This window comes from Talpa europaea (assembly GCF_964194135.1).
Source record: "Talpa europaea genome assembly, chromosome: 3".
Taxonomy (NCBI): Eukaryota; Metazoa; Chordata; class Mammalia; order Eulipotyphla; family Talpidae; genus Talpa; species Talpa europaea.
In genome coordinates, this window is record NC_140069.1 from 108,189,641 (window position 1) to 108,214,362 (window position 24,722).

At 37.5% G+C, this 24,722-nt stretch overlaps 1 protein-coding gene across 18 annotated transcripts in view; it reads right to left on the reverse strand.

Moving 5' to 3' along the window:
* The window catches only part of ADAM22 (ADAM metallopeptidase domain 22), a gene marked incomplete at both ends in the record, with an annotated part of 200,909 nt that overhangs the window by 162,087 nt on the left and 14,100 nt on the right, over positions 1 to 24,722 (reverse strand). For all 18 annotated transcript variants that reach the window (XM_084229405.1, XM_084229404.1, XM_084229401.1 and 15 more), the window contains one exon: positions 6,591 to 6,667. In XM_084229405.1, coding sequence (XP_084085531.1) covers positions 6,591 to 6,667 — 77 coding nt within the window. The remainder of the gene's footprint in view (positions 1 to 6,590; positions 6,668 to 24,722) is intronic.

Genomic DNA, 24,722 nt, shown 5'->3' on the forward strand with positions numbered 1-24,722 from the left:
CATGCTGTAGATGTGTGTGTTCATGAGTATTGTCTGTATGTACTCATGTGTTTGTGTGTGCATTCATGTACATGTGTATGAACATGTGTTCGTATACATGTGCATAAACAGAACATCTACACATAGACAATTTAATACATATATTTACCATAATGAATTCAGCTGAACAGAATGATATTCAATTACAGATTTATTAATAACAATGAGAAATTTTTTTTTTTTAATTTATACAAGCACTGGGTACAGTCAGAAGCACGGGAGGGTGAAAGAATTCACCAGAGCCAGAGCGGGGAACAGAACAGGCAGACCAACGAAATACACTGCTGAGGGGGGAGCAGCGTCGGCAGGAGAGGTCTGCGCACCATGAGGGACCCTCACCCGGAGGCCAGGGATCAAACTGGTACTGCAGAGGCTGCAGGCAGCTTCGCAGCCCAGCGCTCAACTGCTGCGCCACCGGGGAGGCCCAACAATGAGAAATCTATTGTGCTATTCGTTATCATCACATAACATCATCATTTAATTATAATCTCATCCTCACTGCTTATTTTTATCCACACAGTAAACATTCTATTTATCGCACAGTAAATAGAGCATAGTCAAGTAAATGAGACTCTTCCAGATCTAAGGCTCAACTTCAATGGAATTCATACCCTGTCTTTTACAAACTGTTGTGATTCCTACTTTCCTTGTATTTTAAATTTTCAAGATTCCTGCTTGAAAATTCAAGAATCACAATAGAAAGGAAGCAAGAGATGGCTAACTGGCAAATGATTTCTCTAAAGGGGAAAAGACAGGACTGAACTTGTCCGTTTGAACAGAATTCAAGTGTTCTTTGTCTGACGTTGCTCCTATTTTTCCTCCTCTCCCTCCTACTTCCATTCTCCAGTTTCCACCTCTCTGCATGGGCAAACCCAGCTGTTAAGAGATTTCACATTTGAATCCCTACTTGTTCTCCCTATCCTTACTGTGCAATAGGAAAAAGAGAGAGACTGATACAAGGATCATAAAGGGAGATAAATCATTTTTCTTGTTATTGGAATAAGTGGGAAAGAATCCATAAAAAACAGTCAAGATTTAAGAATTGGAACATTTAAGATCTTAGATCTGTATAACCCCTTCCCCAAAAAATAAGCTATTAAAGATGGGTTCTTTTTATTTTAACATGTTTCACATCTCAAAACAATCAAACACAGGGTAAGCAGACTATCTGCTGTTTTGTGTAGAGTGTGGGGGTGTGTGTGTGCACACATACACATGTGTATGAGTTTATGTCTGCATGCACACATGTGGTTTGTTTTTCTTAGACGACCTGCTGTAAACAGAACAAAGAGTAGGTAAAGGAAATTTTTTTCAATATTTTTGTTTTGCCTTGGGGAATTTAATTATCCACTGCTGGAAGAGAGGAGAAAGATTTATAGGAACAGATTTGGTCTGAATTGTTCTGATAATAATAGTTAAATGTCTTTACTAAACCTTTTTCTTTCTGAAGAATGTTTCACAATTAATTATAATACCAGCCACTGACCTCTGGAAAAGTCCAAAATGGTCTCTGGGCTAGTCTGACTATGGCAGGCCTGGCCATATTTTTGGTTTTATAAATATGTCTGTCCTAAAGGGTGAAATTTCACAACTGTGTGATTCTATGAAGGAACTGACAGTTGCTTCCTATCCTTCATTATCTTGACAAAATAGAAACTGGCTATGCTTTTTGTTTTTAATCATTGCATATTCTTTATCATCCTCTTGAAGAAGTTACAACCCAAACACTGAACTCAAATATAAATTGGTTATAGATAATCTTGTTGACTAAACATTCAGAAGGAATGTTACATAATGATACTTTTACTTTGATTCTAACTTAAAAACATGTATTACAGGATCCATTCTGCAACCAGAATCAAGCTACACACACGGACATTTAACTAGCTTCCAGTTTAAAAAAACAAAACAAAAAAACTACCTGCTCCACAGTCTTAGACTTGCTTCATGGGAAAAAGCTTTTAAAGAGCATATTCATTTATTTACTTTCCTGCTCCTTAGCTAGCATACCCATAACGTAAAAACTGAAACTATGAAATAAAAACATTTTCCATAAAAATAAGAAAGAATTTTTTTTTAGCAAATCATTCAGGCTCTTGCGCATATAGAAAATAGCTACTTTCCACCTGTTTAAATTCCCAGGCTAATAAACAAACAACAAACAAACAAAAAAAAGGTAAGGGGGCACTTTGTGTATTTCTCAATGCAGGAAATTTCCATTGAGCATTTTTCTCTAATTGCAATGGAAATGAATGGAGGTTCTTGCCAATATTTTATTTTTTAATTTATTTTTATATTCCCCATATAATTGCAACCCAGCAGTTGCAATTTCTTTTGATCCACTAGTGAAAATAAGTAAAATGGGCCTAGTCTAGGTCCCCTGCTCAGTCCTGGGGAGGGAAGACTCTTCCCTACATCCCCCCTACCAAGACCAAGTAAGCTTCTAGTCAGCCCAATGGATGATCAGATTTCCCAACCCAATGAATAGGGGAGGGCTTTGATGCGCACTAATTAATAAGGCAGGCACATCTACAAGCTTAAGTTAGCCTGTGAAGCTCAACAACAGAAATAAGCTACCTATACTATCAGGAATAAGAGCTCCAGCTACCCCCCACCCCTTTCCCCACCCCCCACCCCACATAGTGTGTCTCTGGTTCATAGATGACTGGATCAAGATGTGGTACATATACACCATGGAATATTACTCAGCATTCAAAAAGATAAACACATGCAATTTGCAGCAACATGGATGGAGCTGGAAGGGATCATGCTCAGCGAAATAAGCCAGAAAGAAAAAGAAAAATACCAGATGGTCTCACTCATAGCAGGAATCTACAAAACCTAAATAAGGGACCAGGAAAAAGAATAACCATAAGAAAGAAAAAATAAAAATCAACAAACAACTTGCCAATATCTTAAAAGATATTTTGCTTCATCCTTAGTAGTCAAGTTTTATGCTTTGATAAGTATGGCCATATGTTTTTCTCCCTTCAGAAGAGAAAGTTTTGGGGCTGTTAAGTGAGTTGGCTTTGTAGAATGGATATGAGTAATTATCTCTTTTTTGAATGCTGAAAGGTTTGGTGTTGAAGGACAGGTCTCCTTCAAAATTCAAAAAGTTTTTTTCCCAAGATGTCCAGAGCAAAATTTTTCCAATGTGTGCCACCTTGGTATGTGGAGCTAATGTCAACTGAGGCCCTGCAGACTTCAGAGGAAACTACTGGCATTACCTAAAAGAAAGATTACCCAGATTTAGGATCATCTCCAAAAATAAACTGTCTATTGAAGAAACCTACCTTATGGAAAGTCAAACATCTAGAGAATCTACACCCTCCTCCGTCCTTGATGCTCCATGTCCCTATGCCATTCATTAACTCAAGAACAAAATCACCCTTTTGTCTATCTCATTACTATAGAATTTACAACTATGTGCATTCTCATTCATGTGCAAATAAATTTGTTCTTTTTCTCCTACTAGTGTGTCTGATGTTAATTTGTTAGATGTGTCTGAGAAGATCCCACAAGGAAAGGGGAATTTTCCCCCCTGCATCCTAATGGTATTACAAATGTTAGAAACCAGAAAACAGGGCAGGAGCTATCTATCCACAGGAATGATGATTTAGAAGTGGGATGTCAAAGAGTTATTGAAAGAGAAACCTAGGAACCTGACTTTCCAATTCATATCTAGATAAATAATGCTTAGTTTTTAGAAGCCAATCCTTAACATTTATCCTCTTTTTCCTTTTTACAGCTTCACTCTTACCCCATGACAGCCACCACCCTCATCCAGTCATCTCAGTCTCCTGATTAATTCCTTTGGTTTTGAAATCAATATGATTTTCCAACCTGGAATTTATTATGTGCTGAGGATTCAGCAGTCAAGAAAATTTCTGCCCCCCAGGAGCTTACATTGCAATAGGAGAAAAAAAGACAATAGACTAAATAATTAAACTATAGAGTATTGGTTGATCATATAACAATGCTGGCAGTCAAACTTTTTGACCTGTAAAAACAGCAATTTCCTATGAGTCAACCCACATATTAAATGGTTATGAATACTATTTTCAAAATGAAGCAGGTTAGGAGAATAGGGTGGATGGGGGAGTGAAGGCAGAGTGGGTTACAACTTCAAATAGGGCAATCAGTCTCCCAGTGGTTAAAGTATGTGATTTTTTTCCCCATTATTTGTCTAAGGAGCATTGATTCCTTTATAATGAATTTTCTTAAAACTTTATAACATGTAAGTTACTGAAAAACCGAAATAAATCAATAGGGTATTGACATCAAGTAGGAATATAGGATAGAGATCATATTAACATAATCTTACACCCTATGAAATTGGGTTAAAAACTATTGTGATGTTTTCAATTATATATGCTCTAAGTCACAATTTTTTTAAAAAATAAATTGTATTTTTAGCAAGTAGTAGAAATACAATTTATATTACATTTTAAATATATACATGATCAAAAATCAACCAACTTCCATTTTTGGATCATCTTAAAGGTAAATTTCCATCTAAAACAACACTTTTCAGTATTTAAATCTTTGCGTGAAATACAAAAATGGGGGCAGGGAGGGAATATATACAAAACACCTATGAGAGACTTTAATTAAAAGCTAAACTAGGGCCTCCCTTGGTGGTGCAGTAGTTGAGCACTGGACTGCAAAGCTGCCCGCGGCCTCTGCAGAGCTGGTTCAATCCCCCGGCCACCAGCGAGGGTCCTACATGGCGTGACAGACTTCTCCTGCCACACCTGCTGCTCTCCTCAACAGTGTATTTCGTCGGTCTGCCTGTTCTGTTCCTGGCTCTGTCTCTGGTGAATTCTCTCACCCTCCCACGCTTCTGACTGTATCCAGTGCTTGTATGAATAAATCTTTAAAAAAAAAAAAACCTTAAAAGCTAAACTATGTCCCTGAGGTGACCTTCTTTCTTCCCGGAAGCTCACTTATGAGTCACATCTCAGAGTTGGCAAGTGTTTTAAAAATAATAAATAATATACTAATGAATTAAACATTAACAAGAAAAACATCACATACTTTGTAAATTAATTCCTTAAAAATTAAGACACTAACAAAATTCCTAATTTAAACCATTGAACATGGGCTGAAATCTGAAAAAAAAGTAAATTCTCCTCCTAAAGACTGAAGACTGACTGACCTAACTCAGTAATTTGACAGTCATTTCCCAAAAGAAATATCTAAATCACCATGTCCAAAAGAACTTTTTATAATGATGGAAAAATTCTACCTTGTCCAATAAGGTAGCCACTAACCACACAAAGTTTTCAAGCATTTGAAAAGTAGCTAATGCAATGGATGCACAAAATTTTCACTCGGAATTAAATTTAAAAATTTAAATTTATTTATTTAAATAGTACAGCTCTAAGTTCTTCCTTTTTAAATTAACTGCCTTTAAATCAACTCAGAGTTTTCATTAGCTGGTTTCCAATGTAGACAACTTAGAACTAGTTCTCATTCTCAGTTTACCCATCTGTCCTTCTGGTCTCAAACTTTCTTTCTTATTGCATAGCTGCTCATAGAAAAACTGTGGGCCAGTACTGCTCAGTTCCAAAACCCTAACTGGCAGAGAGCCCTAGTCTATTATGATGTCCATGATAGGAAGCAGGATACAAACACATTATTAGAAAACTAGAGTATATGTCCTATTAGACTAACTAGACACTACACTTACCCAAAGAGAGTAAATCTAGCAATTTATCAAATGTTGCTATGTCACTTTCAAATCTAAAATGCTAATTTTTTTTAATTTTCTTTTCTTTAAAGATTTTTATTTATTTATTTATACATGCACTGGGTACAGTCAGAAGGGTGGGAGGGTGAGAGAATTCACCAGAGACAGAGCCAGGAACAGAATAGGCAGACCGACGAAAATACACTGCTGAGGGGAGCAGCGGGCAGCAGGAGAGGTCTGCGCACCATGTGGGACCCTCCTCCGGTGGCCGGGGTGCAGCCGGGGATAGAACCGGCGCTGCAGAGGCTGCGGGCAGCTTCGCAACCCAGCGCTCAACCGCTGCGCCACCAGGGAGGCCTAAAATGCTAATTTTTTATACCTAAAATTCTAGGTAGACAAATGACTATGTCTAAAATTATATTTTATAATAATCCCAGTAATCTCACAAATTAAAGCACCACCTCATTTAGTCTCTGAATCATTGATCAAACATGGTAATTTTTTCTTTTCTGATTTTCTAAAGAAGGACATTTCAAGAGCCAAAGTATTATTTTCATAATTTATTGTTGTTTATGGTAACTTAGGTCATATATTCTATGCAAAATATCAGAATTAAGTCCATTTTACATTTTAAAAGCTATTCTAGCTACTCATCTTCAAGTAGATAGCCATTTCCTGTTATTTACCAGATTTGATAATGTACAGTCAATAGAGACCATAAATTTAAATGTAATATTAACTGATATTAAAAAAAAAAAAGATGAGGCAAATTATAAGAAGAAAACAAAACCTTATAGAGGGATAGGAAAGTGGATTTAATGTGCATCTGACCATAGTGAGTGCAGCTCAACAGACTTACTGGTTCAGCATGACATCAAGAATAAAGGATGTTCCAAAGGCATCAACCTGGAAGCTTGCCTGGTCAACATGAGTCAACTGCAATATCAAAAAGATAAAAGTTGTTTATAATTCAGCCATAGTGATCAGATGATACACATTTCTCATGATTATTCAAGAAGGTTTATAGTATTATAAATGAGAAAACCAATTCAATGCGGAGATGAAACAAAAACAAAGCAAAACTTCTACCTTCTCAGAAGTCAGACATCCACCAATCTGAAATAAGATACCACGCAACGAAGAAGGGCAAGTGCCCAACCTTTCTGATTTATCTCAAGAGGCTAAATATTTCATTTCCAAGAAGATAGCACTTCATTCCCTTTGTTCTATATTAAATGACTGGCTCCTTTAAAATTAAGCTTTGTACATTAAAAAAGAAATAGGCAAAAATAAGTTCAAGTCAAGAGTAAAATAATATGGTGACTATGATCTCTTCACAAGGAATACAACTAAATCTCTAAAATATTTTTCATCCAATTTCAAATACATACTTTAAAACTAATATTTCAGTTCTCATTTACCAAACATAATTTCACAGAAGTTTCCAAGTTTCCAAAAATGAACCTATGTCCATCTATTGCAAATAATGTCTATTGAATTTTTTGTAAAAAAAAAAAAATCACAATTAAAAATGAACAATGATGTAAAAAATAATTTTTTAAAAAAATCACAATTTCCTATGTCATACTAGGAATACCCAGAAAAAATCATAAGGTACTCTAAAACTAAGTATGTGGATGTAAGTACATGTATATATGTATACTTACATATTAGCAGTAATATTAGCATACTGAATAATCATGTGGATTAACTGAAAAGGAGGAAGAAAAGCATTTATCCAATTTAATACCCCAAATAACAATAGTAGCTATACTTAATCAGGACTTTATTAAATTTTTGTTTGTTTCTATAGTATCCGAAATCTCCAAAATAAACATCAACAATGCCTATACAATGAGAATAAATGAACACAATTTTAGAGAGTATAAACTATCTGAGTAACAGTATATAGATGTGATGGAGGTGGTGTTCTCCTGACTCAGAACTATGCATCTTAGGAAAGAACACCCTAGAGTTCTGTAGGGCATGAAGGTCACCTCATTCATCCCTGGGATTTTCACAAACAGTAAACTCTGTTATTTGGTGAAAGGAGAAGGCTTAATAACAATAAATATTTCTGGAAAGAAGAATAAGTCTTCTGTTCTAAAAACTTTGATACAAGTAGGAGTAAGAGACTGTTATACCACAATCCAAATTTCATGAAGCTCCAAGGACGAAAAACTATCTGATACCTCTTTATCCACATTAACTATTCAATTTTAACTCCTCACTCTTCCCAATTAACACCTAAGTTATCACTAAACTATTTTCTTATTAGGATAGTTTTGATAATTCTTGGATTCATATCTTGCTCTTCATTTCCACACCTGACACATATTATATCTTCCCTTTCTAAAGTTAACTCCTAACAAAACCCCAATGTAAGCCCCAGATTTTCCACTATATCAAATATATAAACTTTCTCTCTCTGAATTTCAAGACCCTCCACAATCACCTCCGAAACCCCAGACATAATAGCACCTAAGCATAGACCCAGTCACACTCACTTTTCTCATCTATTCTTCGATTCAACAAGCTAAGTTGCATTACAACTTTTTCTGTAGCTGTCATGTCACCACTTTTACTAAGTACTTTTCCACCCCGGGTTCTTTGGTAGTGATCCTCACCAAAAACATTTCCTAGAAATGGCTCTACCCATCCTATAATATGTAGATCAAATTGTTCCTTGCACCAGTTAGTCAGGACTGCCATAACAAAGTACCACAGACTGGGTGGCTAAAATAATAGAAATTTACTTTCTTGTAGTTCTGGAGATTAAGATTTTGCAGATCTGGTTTTACCAGATCTCAAAATGAGGCCTCTCTCCATGACTTAAAGATGATCAACTTCTCCCCATATACTCACATAGCTTTTTCTTTGTCTCTCTCTTTTTATAAGGACACCAGTCATGTTTAATTAAAGCCAACTCTTATGATTCATTAACCTTAATTATCTCTTTATTTTAAAGGCCCTGTTTCCAAATACAGTCACATTAAGAATTCGGGTTTCAACATAAGACCTTTGGAGGGGCAAGATTTGGTACATAGCACTCCTCTTCTATGAAGCTTTTCCAAACCCTTCCTCTCCCTCTTCTCCTTAAGTACAGTTCAGCATGAGATCAGAGTACTAACCAGCATCAGGTACTCAGTAAGTACCCTGTTTCATTGTCTCAGATTTATCAATTACCTGGAAGCATAAAAAAACAACTGTTGAATAGCTATAAGTTACCTGCTCACAGAAATGGAGTTCTTCAATTAGTGTTGTTCTTAATGCCATGTTAATGGATAATGTCTTCCTTTTTGTCTAAAACTTTCTTGAGTTTCCTGAAGCACTAACAACCATGTTTTGGAAATAGCCTGAGGAAAACTCTGCTTACCAGAATTGATGTCTCAATTAAAATGACCCTCTGTCCTCTATTCTTTCTCAGCATTAATTGTGGTGAGCAGGGCACAGGATGAGTGTTATTCATTTTGGCATATGGTTACACCTTGGATCAAGGTAACATTATCCTTCTTTTTTTGGCAAGCTCTGTCTAAGTCTTATAATTTATTTTACCTGAAGCTTCATTTTATACCTGGTATTTTGTTTTATTGATCTTACCTGTGTCCCAAAAAGAAACCCATTACTTAACTTTAAAAGAAAATCCATTGATGGCATGCTTAACCAATGTTTAGTAAAAAATGTTTGCATTATTGATAGGAGGATCAGGAGTATATTAGTATAGTTTGAAAGTAAAGCAGACTTCCTTAGACTATATACAGACTGATTCATTCAATAAACATCTTCTGAGAGTCTAACAAATGCTGAGAATTTGGGGAAACAAATTTTGGTATGGGGAACAGGAATTGAAGAAGATTCACCATATTTCTGCTCAAATGGAGCTTATTTTCTGGTAGATAGAATAAGACAGAAAGTGACAATTAAGTAAAATGTCAGAAAATGCACAACTACATAAAAAAGAAATGTATTTGTTTACTAAATTCCCTAGAAAGCTTCTGTAAGGAGGTGATAATGGGATGATGGCCTGAATGAGTAGACAGAATTTTTAGGAGATAGACATGATAACTTTAAAATATTTGTTACTTAATTTATTTTTATTGGTTTACAACTCTGTACACATTTTAGGAGTATAGGAGCACACCTCTTCAGACATATGTTACGGGACTACACCTGCCACCAAAGCATCAATAATACTTCACACACTATCTAACATGACAAAAGAGAGTATGCAGATATAATTAAGTTCAGGGCCTTGAGATGGGAAGGTAATACTGGATTATCCAGATGGACCCTATTAAATCAGAATGGTCTTTATAAGACCTTATAAAGTTTGAAAGCAGAGAAGGAACAGTGATGATGGGAGTAGAGACTGGAGTGAGATGAGGAATGCCAGTGAATCCTGAAAAAGACAAGGAATGACTCACTCCCAAATCTACAAAAGGCGCAGGGGCCTGCCAAAACTTTCTTTTAGCCTTGTAAGACCCGTTTCAGATTTCTGATGGCCAGAGATATAAGAAAATGGCTAAATGCGTTTTGCTTTACAAACCTGTGTTTGTATTATTATGGCACCAATAAGAAATTAATACAGTGTCATTTGCACTGCCCTGAATATTTAGAAAAGCAACTCCAATAAAGAGTTAATTGCACCAGAGGGCAATGCAAATTTCTTCATGCAGACACCAACGCTGTCACAAGGATCAAACTCCAAAATGTAATTCCAAACATAAAACTTCCTAGCCAAGCCAAATTTACAGCAGTGATCACTAAAATATGGTTTCTTTATATAAAGAAACAAAGCAAAGAAACAGACAAAACCAAACCAAAACAAGCCCTTTAAATCTGATTTCAGAATTGAAGCTACCAGAAGGAGTGGGGGTGGAGCAAAGAGGGGAGGAGGCCCACTGGAATATGGTGAAGTATTATTGGTGCTTTGATAGTAAGTGTAGTGTGGTAACATACATCTGAAGAGGTGTGCACCTATACTCCTAAAACATGTACAAAATTGTAAACCAATAAAAATAACTTATGTAACAATTTTTTTAATGCATGGTGTAAAGGCAGGAATGGACACAGTGCAGGTTTTCTGATACAGCATAACGGGTAAAGGAGGAGTCAGAGTCCTCAGTGGATTTTTGCAGGTCTTTTATTGGGGTTCACCAGGCATATGGCAGGCTGGAGGGCTGGGAGGCTGGCAGTCCTCCCAGCCCCCAGCAAATCCTCACTCTATCTGGGCTCTCTGGCATTCTCTGCTTCTGCTTCTTCTCAGCTTCTCTCTCGGCTTCTCTTCGGCTTCTTGGCTTCTATTAGCATCCCCGTGATGCCGCCCTTAAAAAGCACAGTCTTAGCGCAGGTGTACCCACTTCAGGTGCCCACCATCAGGCATGCATTCAGGATCACAGAGTTCCCTCATCTATCCTGATGGTGGGAGGGCAGAAAAGCCTGATACCTTTTACCTTACCCTACAGTCCACCCCCTCAGGGTTTTCTGCCATATAATCCACACATACACAATTTTGTTTCTTAGCAAACACAAACAAAGCAGCCATGGCCCACAAAAGCAAATATATCGCAATATAACAAAATACAACAGAACACAAATAAGTCCAGGCAGGACCCCAATCTAGTGCAAAAGACAATTATTGGTACCAGCAGATGAGCCACCAAATCTGCTGCCGAAGGCACTGCTCATACAAGGGAGGGGAATCACTCACAGCATCTACTATAACACACCAGGAGCGGTCAGGCTTCCTGGCCTTCTCTGGCTGTAGTCTTGGCTACAAGGCACACACAGCATCCACCCTCAGGATGCACTAGCTGTGGGATAGGCGATTCTATACTGTTTGGGGTAATCGCCAACCCTCAGGGTTTCTGTCTGCAGTCACTCCAACACTCGGCTTTCATAGCCACCAAAGCAACTCGCAGACCCCTGCACTCAGGCCAACCCACTGCACAAGCACATGGGTCAGGGATCCAAACTCTACATTTGGCTTGGGCTCAACTCCAAGCCACGTTCCCCACCCATCCCCCAAGGACGGGTTCGTCAGTTCCTCACCCTCACTCAAGAATGAGCAGGGCATCACCCACATGTGATTTTACGAGACTCACAGGCCTTCAGCATACTTAGGCTGCTTAACTGCCACTCAGGACTTCTCAACTTAGCATCAGTACCAGCTTTTGCCTTCTCAATTGGTTTTTCTCCTCCACCTGGCTGCTGGGCATACACAGCCTGCTTCTGGCCATCAAGGCCCACTGGCCACCCCCAGATTCCCATCTCCCGGGGTTTACAAACAAAATTGTTCCATCCCCAGGGTCCCAAAACATATCAACCTGCAAGGTCCTCCGTCTTCTGGCAGGATTGTCAGTCCAAGTTCAATTGTCAGTTCATCAGTCCAAGTCTCTTGGCCTCTCCCTGAATCAGCACTGGCGAGCTCCGAATCTTGGTCCTCTCTTTGCCAATGATTCTTGCTGCCTCAGGGGTCTTTGGCTGGTCCTTTCAGGTGTTGTTGGCTGGTCCCCTCGGGCGTCTCCTCCTCCAGGTGTGGTCTTGTCCTGTAGATTCTGGACCTTGTCCATCTCCTGGGTCGCCATGACGCCTCCAGTGTCGTCACAGGCAGTCTTTTACTCCTTAGTCCCTCCAGGTCTTCGGAGGGCTCCATACCCGTCTGCATGGATCATCCTGCCAACTACGCCAATTGTAAAGGCAGGAACGGACACAGTGCAGGTTTTCTGATCCAGCAGACCGGGTAAAAGAGGAGTCAGAGTCCTCAGTGGATTTTTGCAGGTCTTTTATTGGGGTTCACCAGGCAAATGGCAGGCTGGAGGGCTGGGAGGCTGGCAGTCCTCCCAGCCCCCAGCAAATCCTCACTCTATCTGGGCTCTCTGGCGTTCTCTGCTTCTTCTCGGCTTCTCTCTCGGCTTCTCTTCGGCTTCTTGGCTTCTATTAGTGTCCCTGTGATGCCGCCCTTAAAAAGCACAGTCTTAGCGCAGGTGTACCCACTTCAGGTGCCCACCATCAGGCATGCATTCAGGATCACAGTGTTCCCTCATCTATCCTGATGGCAGGAGGGCAGAAAAGCCTGATACCTTTTACCTTATCCTACACATGGCTTCCTGGTATTCTTGGTGGTCTATCATTCAGGAACCTGACTTCTTCCCCATATATCCAACTTGACAAGTAGGTCAAAGAGAAAATACGTGTTTACCATTTTAGGTTACCCTGAAGAAATAATGAATTAAGTAGAACTGCAGTGAACCAGCAAGTCTCTCAGAATGTTATTTTTAGACCTTTATTTTTTTTTAAAGATTTATTTATTTATTTATACAAGCACTGGGTACAGTCAGAAGCGAGGGAGGGTAAGAGAATTCACCAGAGCCAGAGCGGGGAACAGAACAGGCAGACCGACGAAGAACACTGCTGAAGGGAGCAGTGGGCAGCAGGAGAGGTCTGCGCGCCATGTGGGACCCTCACCCAGTGGCCAGAGATCGAACTGGTGCTGCAGAGGCTGCGGGCAGCTTTACAACCCAGCTCTCAAGCCTCTGCGGGCAGCTTCACAACCTAGCTCTCAACCCCTGTGCACCAGGGAGGCCCTAGACCTTTATTTTTTAGTTCAAAGGAAATATTTGAGAACAAAGAATAAAGAACTAGTATAATATCAGGATTTTCCTTTTTTATGGTGGTGGGGAAGCAGGAAAGGATGCCTGACATCTACTGTGAAAGAAAAATTCTAATATTATTAACTTTAAGTTTAAGAATAAAGGGTTAATGGCTCTCAAAAATATCTGAAATCATAAATTTGCAGAAATGCATTCTTTCAAATTACTACATATGATATATGATTTAAAAAACTATTAATCAAACACTTCAGTATCACTGAATAATATTGAGAAAACCCCTAGAGGTCATATTATACAACATAGTTCTTTTATAAGTAAGGAAACTAAGGCCAGGGTGGCCAAATGTCATTTCCAAGGTCACATTATTTGGTGGCAAAGCAGGTATTTCACTACCTAGCAGGTCTTTTCCATTATGCTTCATGTTTGCTTTTATTCTGCAGTTTGAGTATCTTGCAGGATTTACTGGGTTCTGAGGAGTAATTACTATAATAGAAGCTTCTTAGAGACATGAAAATGCTCTAAAGAGCATTTTTAGAGCATATGAAAAGAAAATCAAAATATGAAAAGCAATCTTTAGAACTTTGTTCTCATCAGAAAAGTCAATAATATTATTAGATACGACACAGAGTACATGTTCTGAGGCCATTCTAATTACAACCATAGAAATTGAGAATATAGCTTAAAATATACATGGAAATCCATCTTTCAGGGAAACAACTTACATAGGTATAATAGTGTGTGAGTATATTTTAAAGATTGAGATAAGCCACGAGGCTTACTTTTATAGAAGCTATGAAACAAATGACTGAAGGAAAAAAGTGCAAAAATATAAAATAACTATCCAGATGGCAAGAAAATTTAATAAGTCAACATAATTACATAAGGATAATTTTAATTTCAAATTTCAAAAATGAATCATAGAATTTTAGTATCAGAAAAATCTGATAAAATCCCCAGATTCAAGTCTGTTTCTTATTCATGGACAATAGGTGAAATTTAAGTGTGAAGTTAATATAATACCCATGCTCCTTACGCATTTCGCTTCTTGGCAAACTGTCTTTCTCCTCATATCTCTGGGAGCTAGAGAACCAGGGCCAATCTATATAGCCTGAAGAGCAAATGCAAATGAGTTTTTTAAGACTGCCTTATTAATAATCATTGTTGAAAGCAAAGTTGACATGAAAATTTCAAGGGGAAAGACAAGATAGTTTAGGTTTTTAATCAAGCCCAACCTGAATAATATATCAACAAATACCAAAGGCAGAGGAGTATCCAAACAACACTATGCAACATAATTGTGAAAGTTATTAACATTATGAAAGAGAAGTCTTAATGTGTGTAACAGAACCTTTGGCTATTCAACATCCTAAATACTTCTTTGTCATTTGTTTCAGCTAAATGTTAAAAGAATAGTGTTGGAAGTGTAAGTGCTGGCATCTAATACCTTGAATTCAATTGACAACAAAATACCAATGATAACTTGTAGATATTTTCCCTCTTTTTTCTACATCAGGAAAAGCAATTGAAAAATCACCATAACCTCAGTATGACTGCTGCATTGTCTTATATGAACTTCTGATAAAAGTACTCAATGAGACAGATGCCACATGTCTGCTAGCATTAATATTCCTCATTCTAGAATTTCTTTTGGTCATATCAGCAAGATAGTTTGCTGTGACTAGTTAGTTAAGATGTGGAACTACTTTTGTGAAGCAGAACTATATTACAATGGTGTTTATTAACAGAGGAATCTACCCAATAAATTTGCCTAGCATGTAAATTAGCAGGATACATGTAAGAAATGAATATTTTCTACCCATATTTCTGTATCTATGACTTTATCTTAAATACCACTCCCTTTTCTATCTGGTCACTTCAATCATGTTTGTAGTTTTTATAAGCTGTATCATTTCATTTGCATTAACTTTAACCATACTGTTATTTTTTTCCAACATTTTTTATTAGGTTAATATTGCTTGACATCATTGTTTCCATAATAGAAGTATACAATCCCTTCAGGTATTACTGCTATATAACCATACTGTTCTTAAAATCTAATCTTCCCATTCAGTAATATAAGAACCAAACAATGTCTAGCAGTGGGACATTTTAAAACAAAATAAAACAAAACACAATCTTTATAGTCAAGCAGAGCTGGATTTGAAGTCTGGGTCTTTCATTTATTAATGTTGCTGGAGTAAATTGTTTTTTAAGATTTCTGAACTGAAAGTTTCTGTCTCTAAAAGATAAAAAAATAATAAATACTTTGCAGATTTATTGTGATAATTAGAGGTAAGTACAGTTCATTCAAACTTTGTGGAACACTGACCATACTTCAAGAAATATATTAGGCTGTGAGGATAAAAAGAAGAGTTAGACAGAATCACTGCATTTAGGAAACTCCCAGTAAAAAAGGGAGCTACTAAGTCAATTTTACAAAATATGTAAAAGTCCAGTAACAGATTGGACTGTGGGCATTTATAATAGTGTTCATCAGACTAACGATGCAGGGAGAACCACTCCAGGCCAAAGGATCAACAAAGTTACAAACATGGAAAAGAGCTCAGCGCATTCAGAGAATTACAAATGCTGCATTCCTTTTTTTAAGATTTATTTATTTATGCATAGAAGAACTAGGGTATAGGTCAGAGGTGCAGGGGGTGAGAGGATTCACCAGAGACAAAATGGGGAGAACAGGCAAATCTATTGAAATACACTGCTGAGTGGAGTAGTGGGCAAGACAGGAGAGGTCTGCTGTGCCATGTGGGTTAGCTCCCTGGCCGGGGATCAAACTTGCACTTCAGTGGTTGCTGATAGCTTCATAGTGCTAAGACTTAACCCCTCATGCCACCAGGAAGGTCCAAATGCTGTATTCCCTATGCAGAAAATGCAAGGCATCTATTGTGGGGTAATAGGCTTGAACTATAGATGACAAAGAATTTCTAAGCCAGTTCTCTATACTGCCTGCACATTACCCCTGTTCAGCAAGTTTCAATAAAAAATGCCTGGGTCCAAGATTCAGAAATTCTGATTCATTAAGTCTGGAGTAATCCTGTACAATATTTTTAAAGAAGCCACACATGATACTAAGTGTAGCCAAGAAAATAGAACCACTATTCTAAACCAATGTAAGAAATATACTCTTTATCCTGAAAGAAAACAGAAAAAGGATATAAAGGCCTTTGTTGTAACAGAAGTTCAATAAACAATAGCTCTCTTCGCATACCTTTATAAATTTGTGTCAAAATATGTTTACCTCTGAAAACTGATGATCTATTTACTGAATTCCCACATATTGCTTATAAGTAAAATCTATGTCTTTTTGCCATTTACTACCTGAATTTCATTGCTGAGTTCAACCCAAGTAAAGGAAGTGGAAAAGGGGAGAGGGAGGTAAAAGAAAGTCAAAAGAAGGAATAAAGAAACTCCATCTGGAGACCTCCCCAGACAAATTGGGGTCCAAGGGATTCCAGAAACATGTCTGCAAGCTCGTTGGCATACTGCCTCACACACAGAAGATTCTCAACACACTATTTCAAAAAATAATGATGGAAAGTGAGCACTAGATTAGAATTGCCTTGGCATTTTTTTTTAAAGCTACCCATGTGAGTATAAGGTGTTGCAAATTCACATGGAACTCCCCTCTAGTTGAACTTGCTCTCTAACTCAAATTCTAGTTCTTGCTATTGACTTTTCTGGTATGAAAAGTTAACAATTTACATGAACATATCCTTGTTGGGGATGTATTACTTCAGGACAGAGATTATGTTCTACAGCTCTCATTACTCAGGACTCCTAGGTGAAGCCAAATATAATGTGACCACCTGCACATGCGCGCGTGCGCGTGCACACACGCACACACACACACACGCACACACACACATGAGCTTCCCTGGGATAAAATGAACTCTTAATAGGTATTCTTATTAAGAGTATATCCTGAATTTGCCTTTGTAAGTTTCCAGTCCTGATGGCACTGAAAACCCTAGACTCTGTGATTCCTTTGGTGCCAAGGATCTTCTCTCCAGTGGCCCCTGTTTCAACAAGCTGGAGGCAGAGAGACTGTGCTGAAACCAAGAGCTCTGATTTTCCCATCTCCATTCAGGAAGTCAGGCAGCCTCATTACCTATTTATATTCCAACTATCTTCTGACAAATCAGTCTCTCCATCATTTTGGCCATTAAACATCCATTACTAGGCCTTCAATTTAAGACCTGAACAAGAAGATGCTTACTCACATTAATCCTGAAAGTCAAAGCAGACCTTTAAGATCTTTAGTAGCCTGAGAACAATACAATATGTAGTCATATTGAGCTGTAATTAAATCCTGAGAGCAAGGAATCCCAACGATTGGATGCAACAAAAAGCAGCAGACCAAATCCCTCAGATAAATCAGCCTTGGGAAACTGATACTCTTATACAAAAAGTTTGGGAGAAAGGAGATTAGAGCTCTTCCTGCTCACTACTAATTTGATACTTGACTTAGAGTGGAGTTACTAAATCTTTCTATGCTTCTTTTTTTCCCTTATATGTGAACTAAAAGTAATATTAATTATAGAATGCTGTGAGAAAGATACTTTAAAATTTTAATTTATGGTGAAAAGAGTATATAACATTGCCAACAATAATATAAGTACTGAAATGTAAATAAAGGGTGGGTAACAAAATAAATAAATAATTTAGACATAATATACTAGAATGTCTAGTCAGTTTACTCTAAATCAGATAATTTTAAAAGCAGCTCTAGATATAAGAGTTGTCTCTACCAATTTTGGGTCACAGTTTCTCCTGAAGGCAACATCAAAAATAGGCCAAGTCCAAGGAATAAAATAAAGAATGGTGAGTTATTCACATCAAGATTCACTTTGTGGGCCTCTCCTGGTGGCACAGGCAGTTGAGCGGCGCTAGTTCATCCTGGCAGGCCAGTGAGAATCCTACATGTCACGGCAGACCTCTCCTGTCTCGCCCGCTGCTCCCCTCAGCAGTGTTTTTCAGTCAGTCTGCCTGTTCTGTTCCCCGCTCTGTTTCTGGTGAATCCTCTCACCCTCCCACACATCTGGCCTGTACCCCAGTTCTCGTATGCATGAATAAATAAATCTTTAAAAAAATGATCTTTAAAAAAAAAAATTCACTTTGTCCAGTTGTTATGTCAATGTTTTTTGTTTGCTTGCCTACTTAATTTCATTTCCATTACATAAATATTAGAGGTTTCTGAGGGTTGAGACTCATGTCCACAAAAAACCAGCTCTAAGGATCTAAAGAAAACTCACAAATACCAAAGAAAAAGAAGATGAGAAATATCACTGAATAAAATCCCATGATTAATGGCTGGCACATAAGAATAACACAGCGGGGCCTCCCCTGGTGGTGCAGCGGATGAGCACTGGGCTGCGAGGCAGCCCATTGCCTCTGCAGGGCAGGTTAGATCCCCGGCCACAGGCAAGGGTCCCACATGGCGCACAGACCTTTCCTGCCACCCGCTGCTCCCCTCAGCAGTGTATTTCATCAGTCTGCCTGTTCTGTTTCCTGCTCTGGCTCTGGTGGGTTCTCTCACCCTCTAGCGCTTCTGACTGTACCCAGTGCTTGTATAAATAAATAAATAAATCTTGGGGTGGGGGAGAATAACACAGCATTTTGAAAAACAAACTGGCATGGGGTAAAAAAGATTTTTTCTAAATTCATAATCTTATGAGACGTCCTGCTCACACATATACATAATATATACCTACAATCACACACTCATATCTACATATATAAAGTTTAGGGTGTGTGTGTGTGTGTGTGTGTGTGTGTGTATGTGTGTATTACTTTAAAAGGACCAGATTCCTTCCTACAAATGTCAGCTGTCCAAGTTTTCCAAGACAATGTTAAAATTTTGTCTGAATAAAATATTACAAGAGAAGAAGAAAATAAAGCAGTATCTTTTTTCAAGAATATTCAAAAGGTGGTTTTTCAATCTGTAACTTGACAGGTACCTGCCAAAGGCTTTCCTTTACTTATTGTGACACAAAAATAGAGAACTGCAAAGACAAGAACCTCTGCAAAAACATTTGTTTTCTTTTCTTTTTTTGTTTTTGTTTGTTTGGTATGAGCGTGTGAGTGGGGCAAGGGAGGGAACACAGAATGGAAGCAGATGACCAACCATCTCCAAGGAAACCATGTCTGCTGAGACCCAGGATGACATTACTCTACTCCCAAAATTCTTAAACTCAACATACTACTTCCCAGCATTTTCAAGTTGTTTTATTTTGATTTTCTTTTCCCAAGCTGTTTTAAATAGTAACTCTTTGACCTTAAATTACAGGAAAACTGACAGACTCTACCTATCATGCATATCTGAGGAAAAAAACAAAATATCCAATAAGAAAATTTTTATTGTGTTGTACTGATTGTACATATCTTGTTTACAGTCTTTCAAAACCAGTTGAGTCTAAAGAAATTAAATGAGTACAATTTCTCAAAGAGATACTATGAAAAATCTAGGGATTAGCAAAATTATATAATTCTGTTGGATGACGATAGTGAAAGAAATGCTAGAAACTACTTTTACTTCTTTTGTTTTTTTGGAGTTAGCCACTATTAGCCCATGTAAAAAACAGATTTATCACACCTCATCCTTAGCAATAAACACTCCCTAGAAAAGTGATATGTCTTTTAAAAATACACTAACCATAAGTAATCTCTGAAATAGAAAAATCCAAGAGATATTATTATTAGGAAAGACAGAAAAATGCAACAAATCATGTCACAGTATCCATTGTATTTTCAATAATTGCACATGCCTGTATGAACAATATGCTATAGAAAGCCTGTACCCAATTGCAACCTGGAAAACAATACTGCTTAAAACAAGCAAACTGTTTGTTATGTTGGTGAGTCCCAACTCTGAAAGTTTGTTAGGGACAGCTAACAGTAAAGTAAAAATCAAATGTTGGCTATTGTTTACCCTTGAAATAAACCTTTACACCCCTAAAAATTTTTTTTTAGGTTTCCAATCATTTTTATGACTTTATGTCTTAATAGAAAAAAGAAATGAACTCCTTACCACTTTCTTTTTCATTGATATGAACGCATCTCTTGAGAGAAACAATTTCATGTCAAAGTCTGCTGGGTCAGAAACAATGGATAAAGAAATGGAATCAGAGACCCATGGCCTTGTTAGGGCAGGATGGTAGTGCTTGAGAGCCACTAGCTAGATTAGAGTCCTTTATTCTTTTCTCTCTCTTTAAACTCATGGCCTTAAGAAAAGCATATACGCGGGGGGTAGTGGGGACACTAAACTCTCTAGCTGTTGCCTCTACTGGGGGTAAATTAGGCTGTTTAAAAAGGCATCTGCCATGCTGTGTTAAAAGGATTCCTAAAGATATACTGATACTCTTTCACAAAGCAAAAATGCTGCGCACCATCATTCCTTCTGCTCAGCTTTTTACTTGTTCTAAGGCATATGAATACATTGAAAGTAACACAGAGTTCACTTTTTCATTAATTTCTTAAATGAAACCCTAGGAGAATGTATTCTCTTCTGAGAAGTGTATAGGTAATCACTCTGAACTACCCCAGCTGAGTTTCTAGGCAGTTGCCTCCTGGCAAGCACAAGGCCTCGTGACAGAAATGTTCCCCAGATCAGCATCCCACTAAGACTGCAACTGAGCTGTCCACTTTCTTTGTCCTTCCCCGCAAACTCTACCATCTACCACTACCACATTCTGAACCCCTACTGGGTGCACAGCACACTCAAGAAGATACAGTCCCTACACTCAGATTTTCATTGATTGGAAAGACATGTTACTATTCTCCAAGGCAGTAATATAATACTGTCCTTAAGAATTCCCTCTGTTTAAAAACTAAGTTTAAATACAACTATCCTTGGAAATGCTGGTACTTTAAACTAGGTATTGCAGCTTCCCATTCTTTCCTTGCTTGTCTTGTTCTCACATTTTCTCCTGACCCCCCAAGGCTCCTGTTATGGCTTTGGAGCATGAGTCAAAGGGAAGGCAAATGAGGGAATAATCCTCCGGAAAATGACTACTATGCTTTTGAATACTGGTCCCTTTTTTAGAAGAAAATAAACAGGTAATAATCAGTTCATAAGGAGTAGACAGATGACTCCATTTATGAGATGTATAAAGATGGAAACAAGAGATGACCCCAAGTATTCAAGGAAGGCCACAGAAAAAATTATAAAACCCTCAGGATAATGGTGTTTTTAAAACCCCTTAGAACTAGAAAGGCATAGGGATAATCTGAGAGCTCAGTCTTCAGATTAATCTTGCAATCTTGAGAGAATTCTAAAATCTCCAAAAACGCCTACCTTTAACCTTACCCCAGGAGAAACTGATCTATAAAAATGACATGTATGATTAAGAAAGATGTAGGTGAGTGAGAGGAGTTGAGGAACCTGAAAGATAGTAAGATCTCACCCTAAAGCTATAGAAGGAGCAAGATCTCACTAAACCAATAATTCACCTTTTTATTTATCTGTAAACATTTATTTTTAAGAATTTTAAGTAAGTTCTGAGGAATACAATCACAATAAAGGTCATTTTCATATAACCTGATTGTTTTATTGTTTTTTTGTTAGTTCTCCAGTCGTTTACAAGCACTATCACTGTTATATCACAGACAACCTTTATCAGCATAAGCATCAACTGATTCTTAAAATCTTTGACCTATGCTCTTGTATTCATTTTATTCAACCAACACCTATTAGTAAGTTTGGTAGTTCTATGGCTATATAACTTGAAATATGCATTATTTTATAGGTCAGACAGAAAAATGGAACTCTGAGAGTTGCAGAATCTCAGTAAGTCATGCAATTCATTTCCTTACCTGTGAGGAAACAACATCTACTCAAAACTATTTTGAAAAAAAAAGATTGTTGGGCTATTTTCTAAGTTCTCGAGATAGTTCCTCAACTTTTACTTAGTCTGTTCCAATGCTGAATCATCTTATTTTCCCTTTTAAATAACTTTTTTTTAAAAGCCCTCTGTTAATGCGAGTTAGGCCTATTTCCTCCATTTATGAAACAGGATATGTTCAAAGGTGGCTTGGAACTATGCCTCCCATCTCTTAGGCACAGTGGAAATCATTTGCTACTTTATAAGCTTTATGGCAGACTAACACTAAAAATATCTGCCAACCACACAGGATAAAACATCCAGCGAAAAGAGTAATCTATGCTCACACATGTACTAAATGTAAAAGTGAAGTACATCTAAGTACATGAAAATAATACTGTCTTGCAAAGAAGAATGCAAATGCATCATATTGTGGGGAGGCAGACAGGGATAAATTATATTCAGTCACCACAGTAAAAATGTATATGGTCTTCTTAGGTGAGACAATACAATCTTTTCAGAGAACACAGGATAAAACTGAAAATACTCCCAGAGATATGGATAATTCCAATTATTTTCCCCAGTACAGGCTTCAATGATACCTTCCATCACCAACTTGAAGTAGAAGCCTTATTAATCATACTTGACATTGTGCTTTCCATAGTATATTACATTTTTGTCTACCTACTAGAATATAAGCCTCATAAAGAAAGAAATCTGAGGTGTTGGTTTTTGTTGTTGTTGTTGTTTTTAATTCACTGATGTATCCCAAGGGTCCCGAACAGTGACGTCACATAGCAGACGCTAAGAAAATATTTGTGGAAGGAATTACAAAGATGTCAGTTCACAAATAAAATCATAGGAAATAATTCCATTACATACACACACTGCATGTAATATACCATTAAAACAGTTACTCTCGATCTAGCAAAAAAAAAAAAAATGGAAAAATTTTAATTGCAAAGCTGGCAAGTTTAAATTTCATAAGGAACACGAATCAAAGTCTATTAAATATTTGCCATCTTCTAGGTTCCCTCATTGCTTAAAGATAGGAAGACAAAAAGAGAAATCAAGAATCTCTAATTCTAGTGAAAACACACTGCAGAGAACAGGAGCTATAAAAAGGCATGATTAATAGCTCAAACGTAACTAAAATACCAAAGCACAGGACCAGAAGGTGCAGAGACAAGTGTAGCTGTTTCTCTCCTCATGTGAAATGTGAAAACTAAAACTGACCCAATGGCCTCCCCAGTGGAGATGGGATGTTCTGTAAAGACCACACACACACACACACACACACACACACACACACACACACACCAACAAGAGTATCTGCACTTGGAGCTCTTCTCTTCCTGCACACTTTCTATAGTGAGCATATGATGCTTAAATAAAAGCATACGGACTTCTACTACCCTAATTATTTCTTGAGAAAGAGAAATAACACAAATAATTAACTTTGAAATAACAGATTTTGGAAAGACTGTTGAAAACGGTTGGAAATTCTGGAACACATGGCTGATTGATTAAGTGTTAAAATATTTATTAAATATAAGAATTCACTGCAAAAAAAAATGGAAGTTCTTCCACTGAGCTGAAAGCTACAACTAATTCAGGACCCAGTGTCCTCTCAATAAGTTAGGCAAAAGAACATATGATCACAGATAGTTGACAATAGTTTGAAAAACAATAGAAAAATAAAAATGGAGAGCCAGAACATAAAGGGAAAATGAGTGAATTACAAATGACTAAAAGTTATATGAAAAGTTGTATTACAAATCACTGAACTGTATACTTTACAAGGGTGAATTTTAGGGTACATGTAAAAAGTATCTATGAAAAATAAGCTATTAAAAGACAGTATCTTATCTTCTGATCCAGTTAAATACATAGATCCTACCACTCCACCAGGTATGTGACCTCTGAGTCCAACTTTTCCCTTCACCACCTGCAACTACTTCATGTCCTGCTCTCCCTTCCCTTCCTCACTTCCCAACTAGAAACCACCCTTTGCAGGAAACAGATTTTTGATGTCTCTTCTAATGCAGAGATGCTCCCATCCCAAAGTAATGTAGCTGCACTGTTACTCACTTTAAGAAAATAAATCCCACCTGATATTTGATCTAATATTTGAGGGGTGTGGGTGGGAGAATGAAGACTAACTTGGGTTTGTTAAATTCCTGGAAAGAATACAGTGAGACTAAAGCTGAAAAACAGAATTAGCACCAGCATCCAAATTGTTCTGCCTTCCTTAAACATTTGATGCAAATCATGACTGTTGTGAGAACAGAAAAATCCAGTGATTTGTGTACATAAGAAACTGAGCACCAATTTTATACCAATAAATGATAATTATGGGAGCTTAAGAAAGAACTCACATTTTTGAGTTCTTACTAAGCCAAAATACTCAACTACAAGCTTTATGCATATTATCTCCTCTAATAGTTACAGAACGTATGAGCTAAGTACTTATTTCAACTTTATTATTACAAAAACTAAGCATTAGAGAAGTGCTTACCAAATTCACAGTAAGCTAGTGGC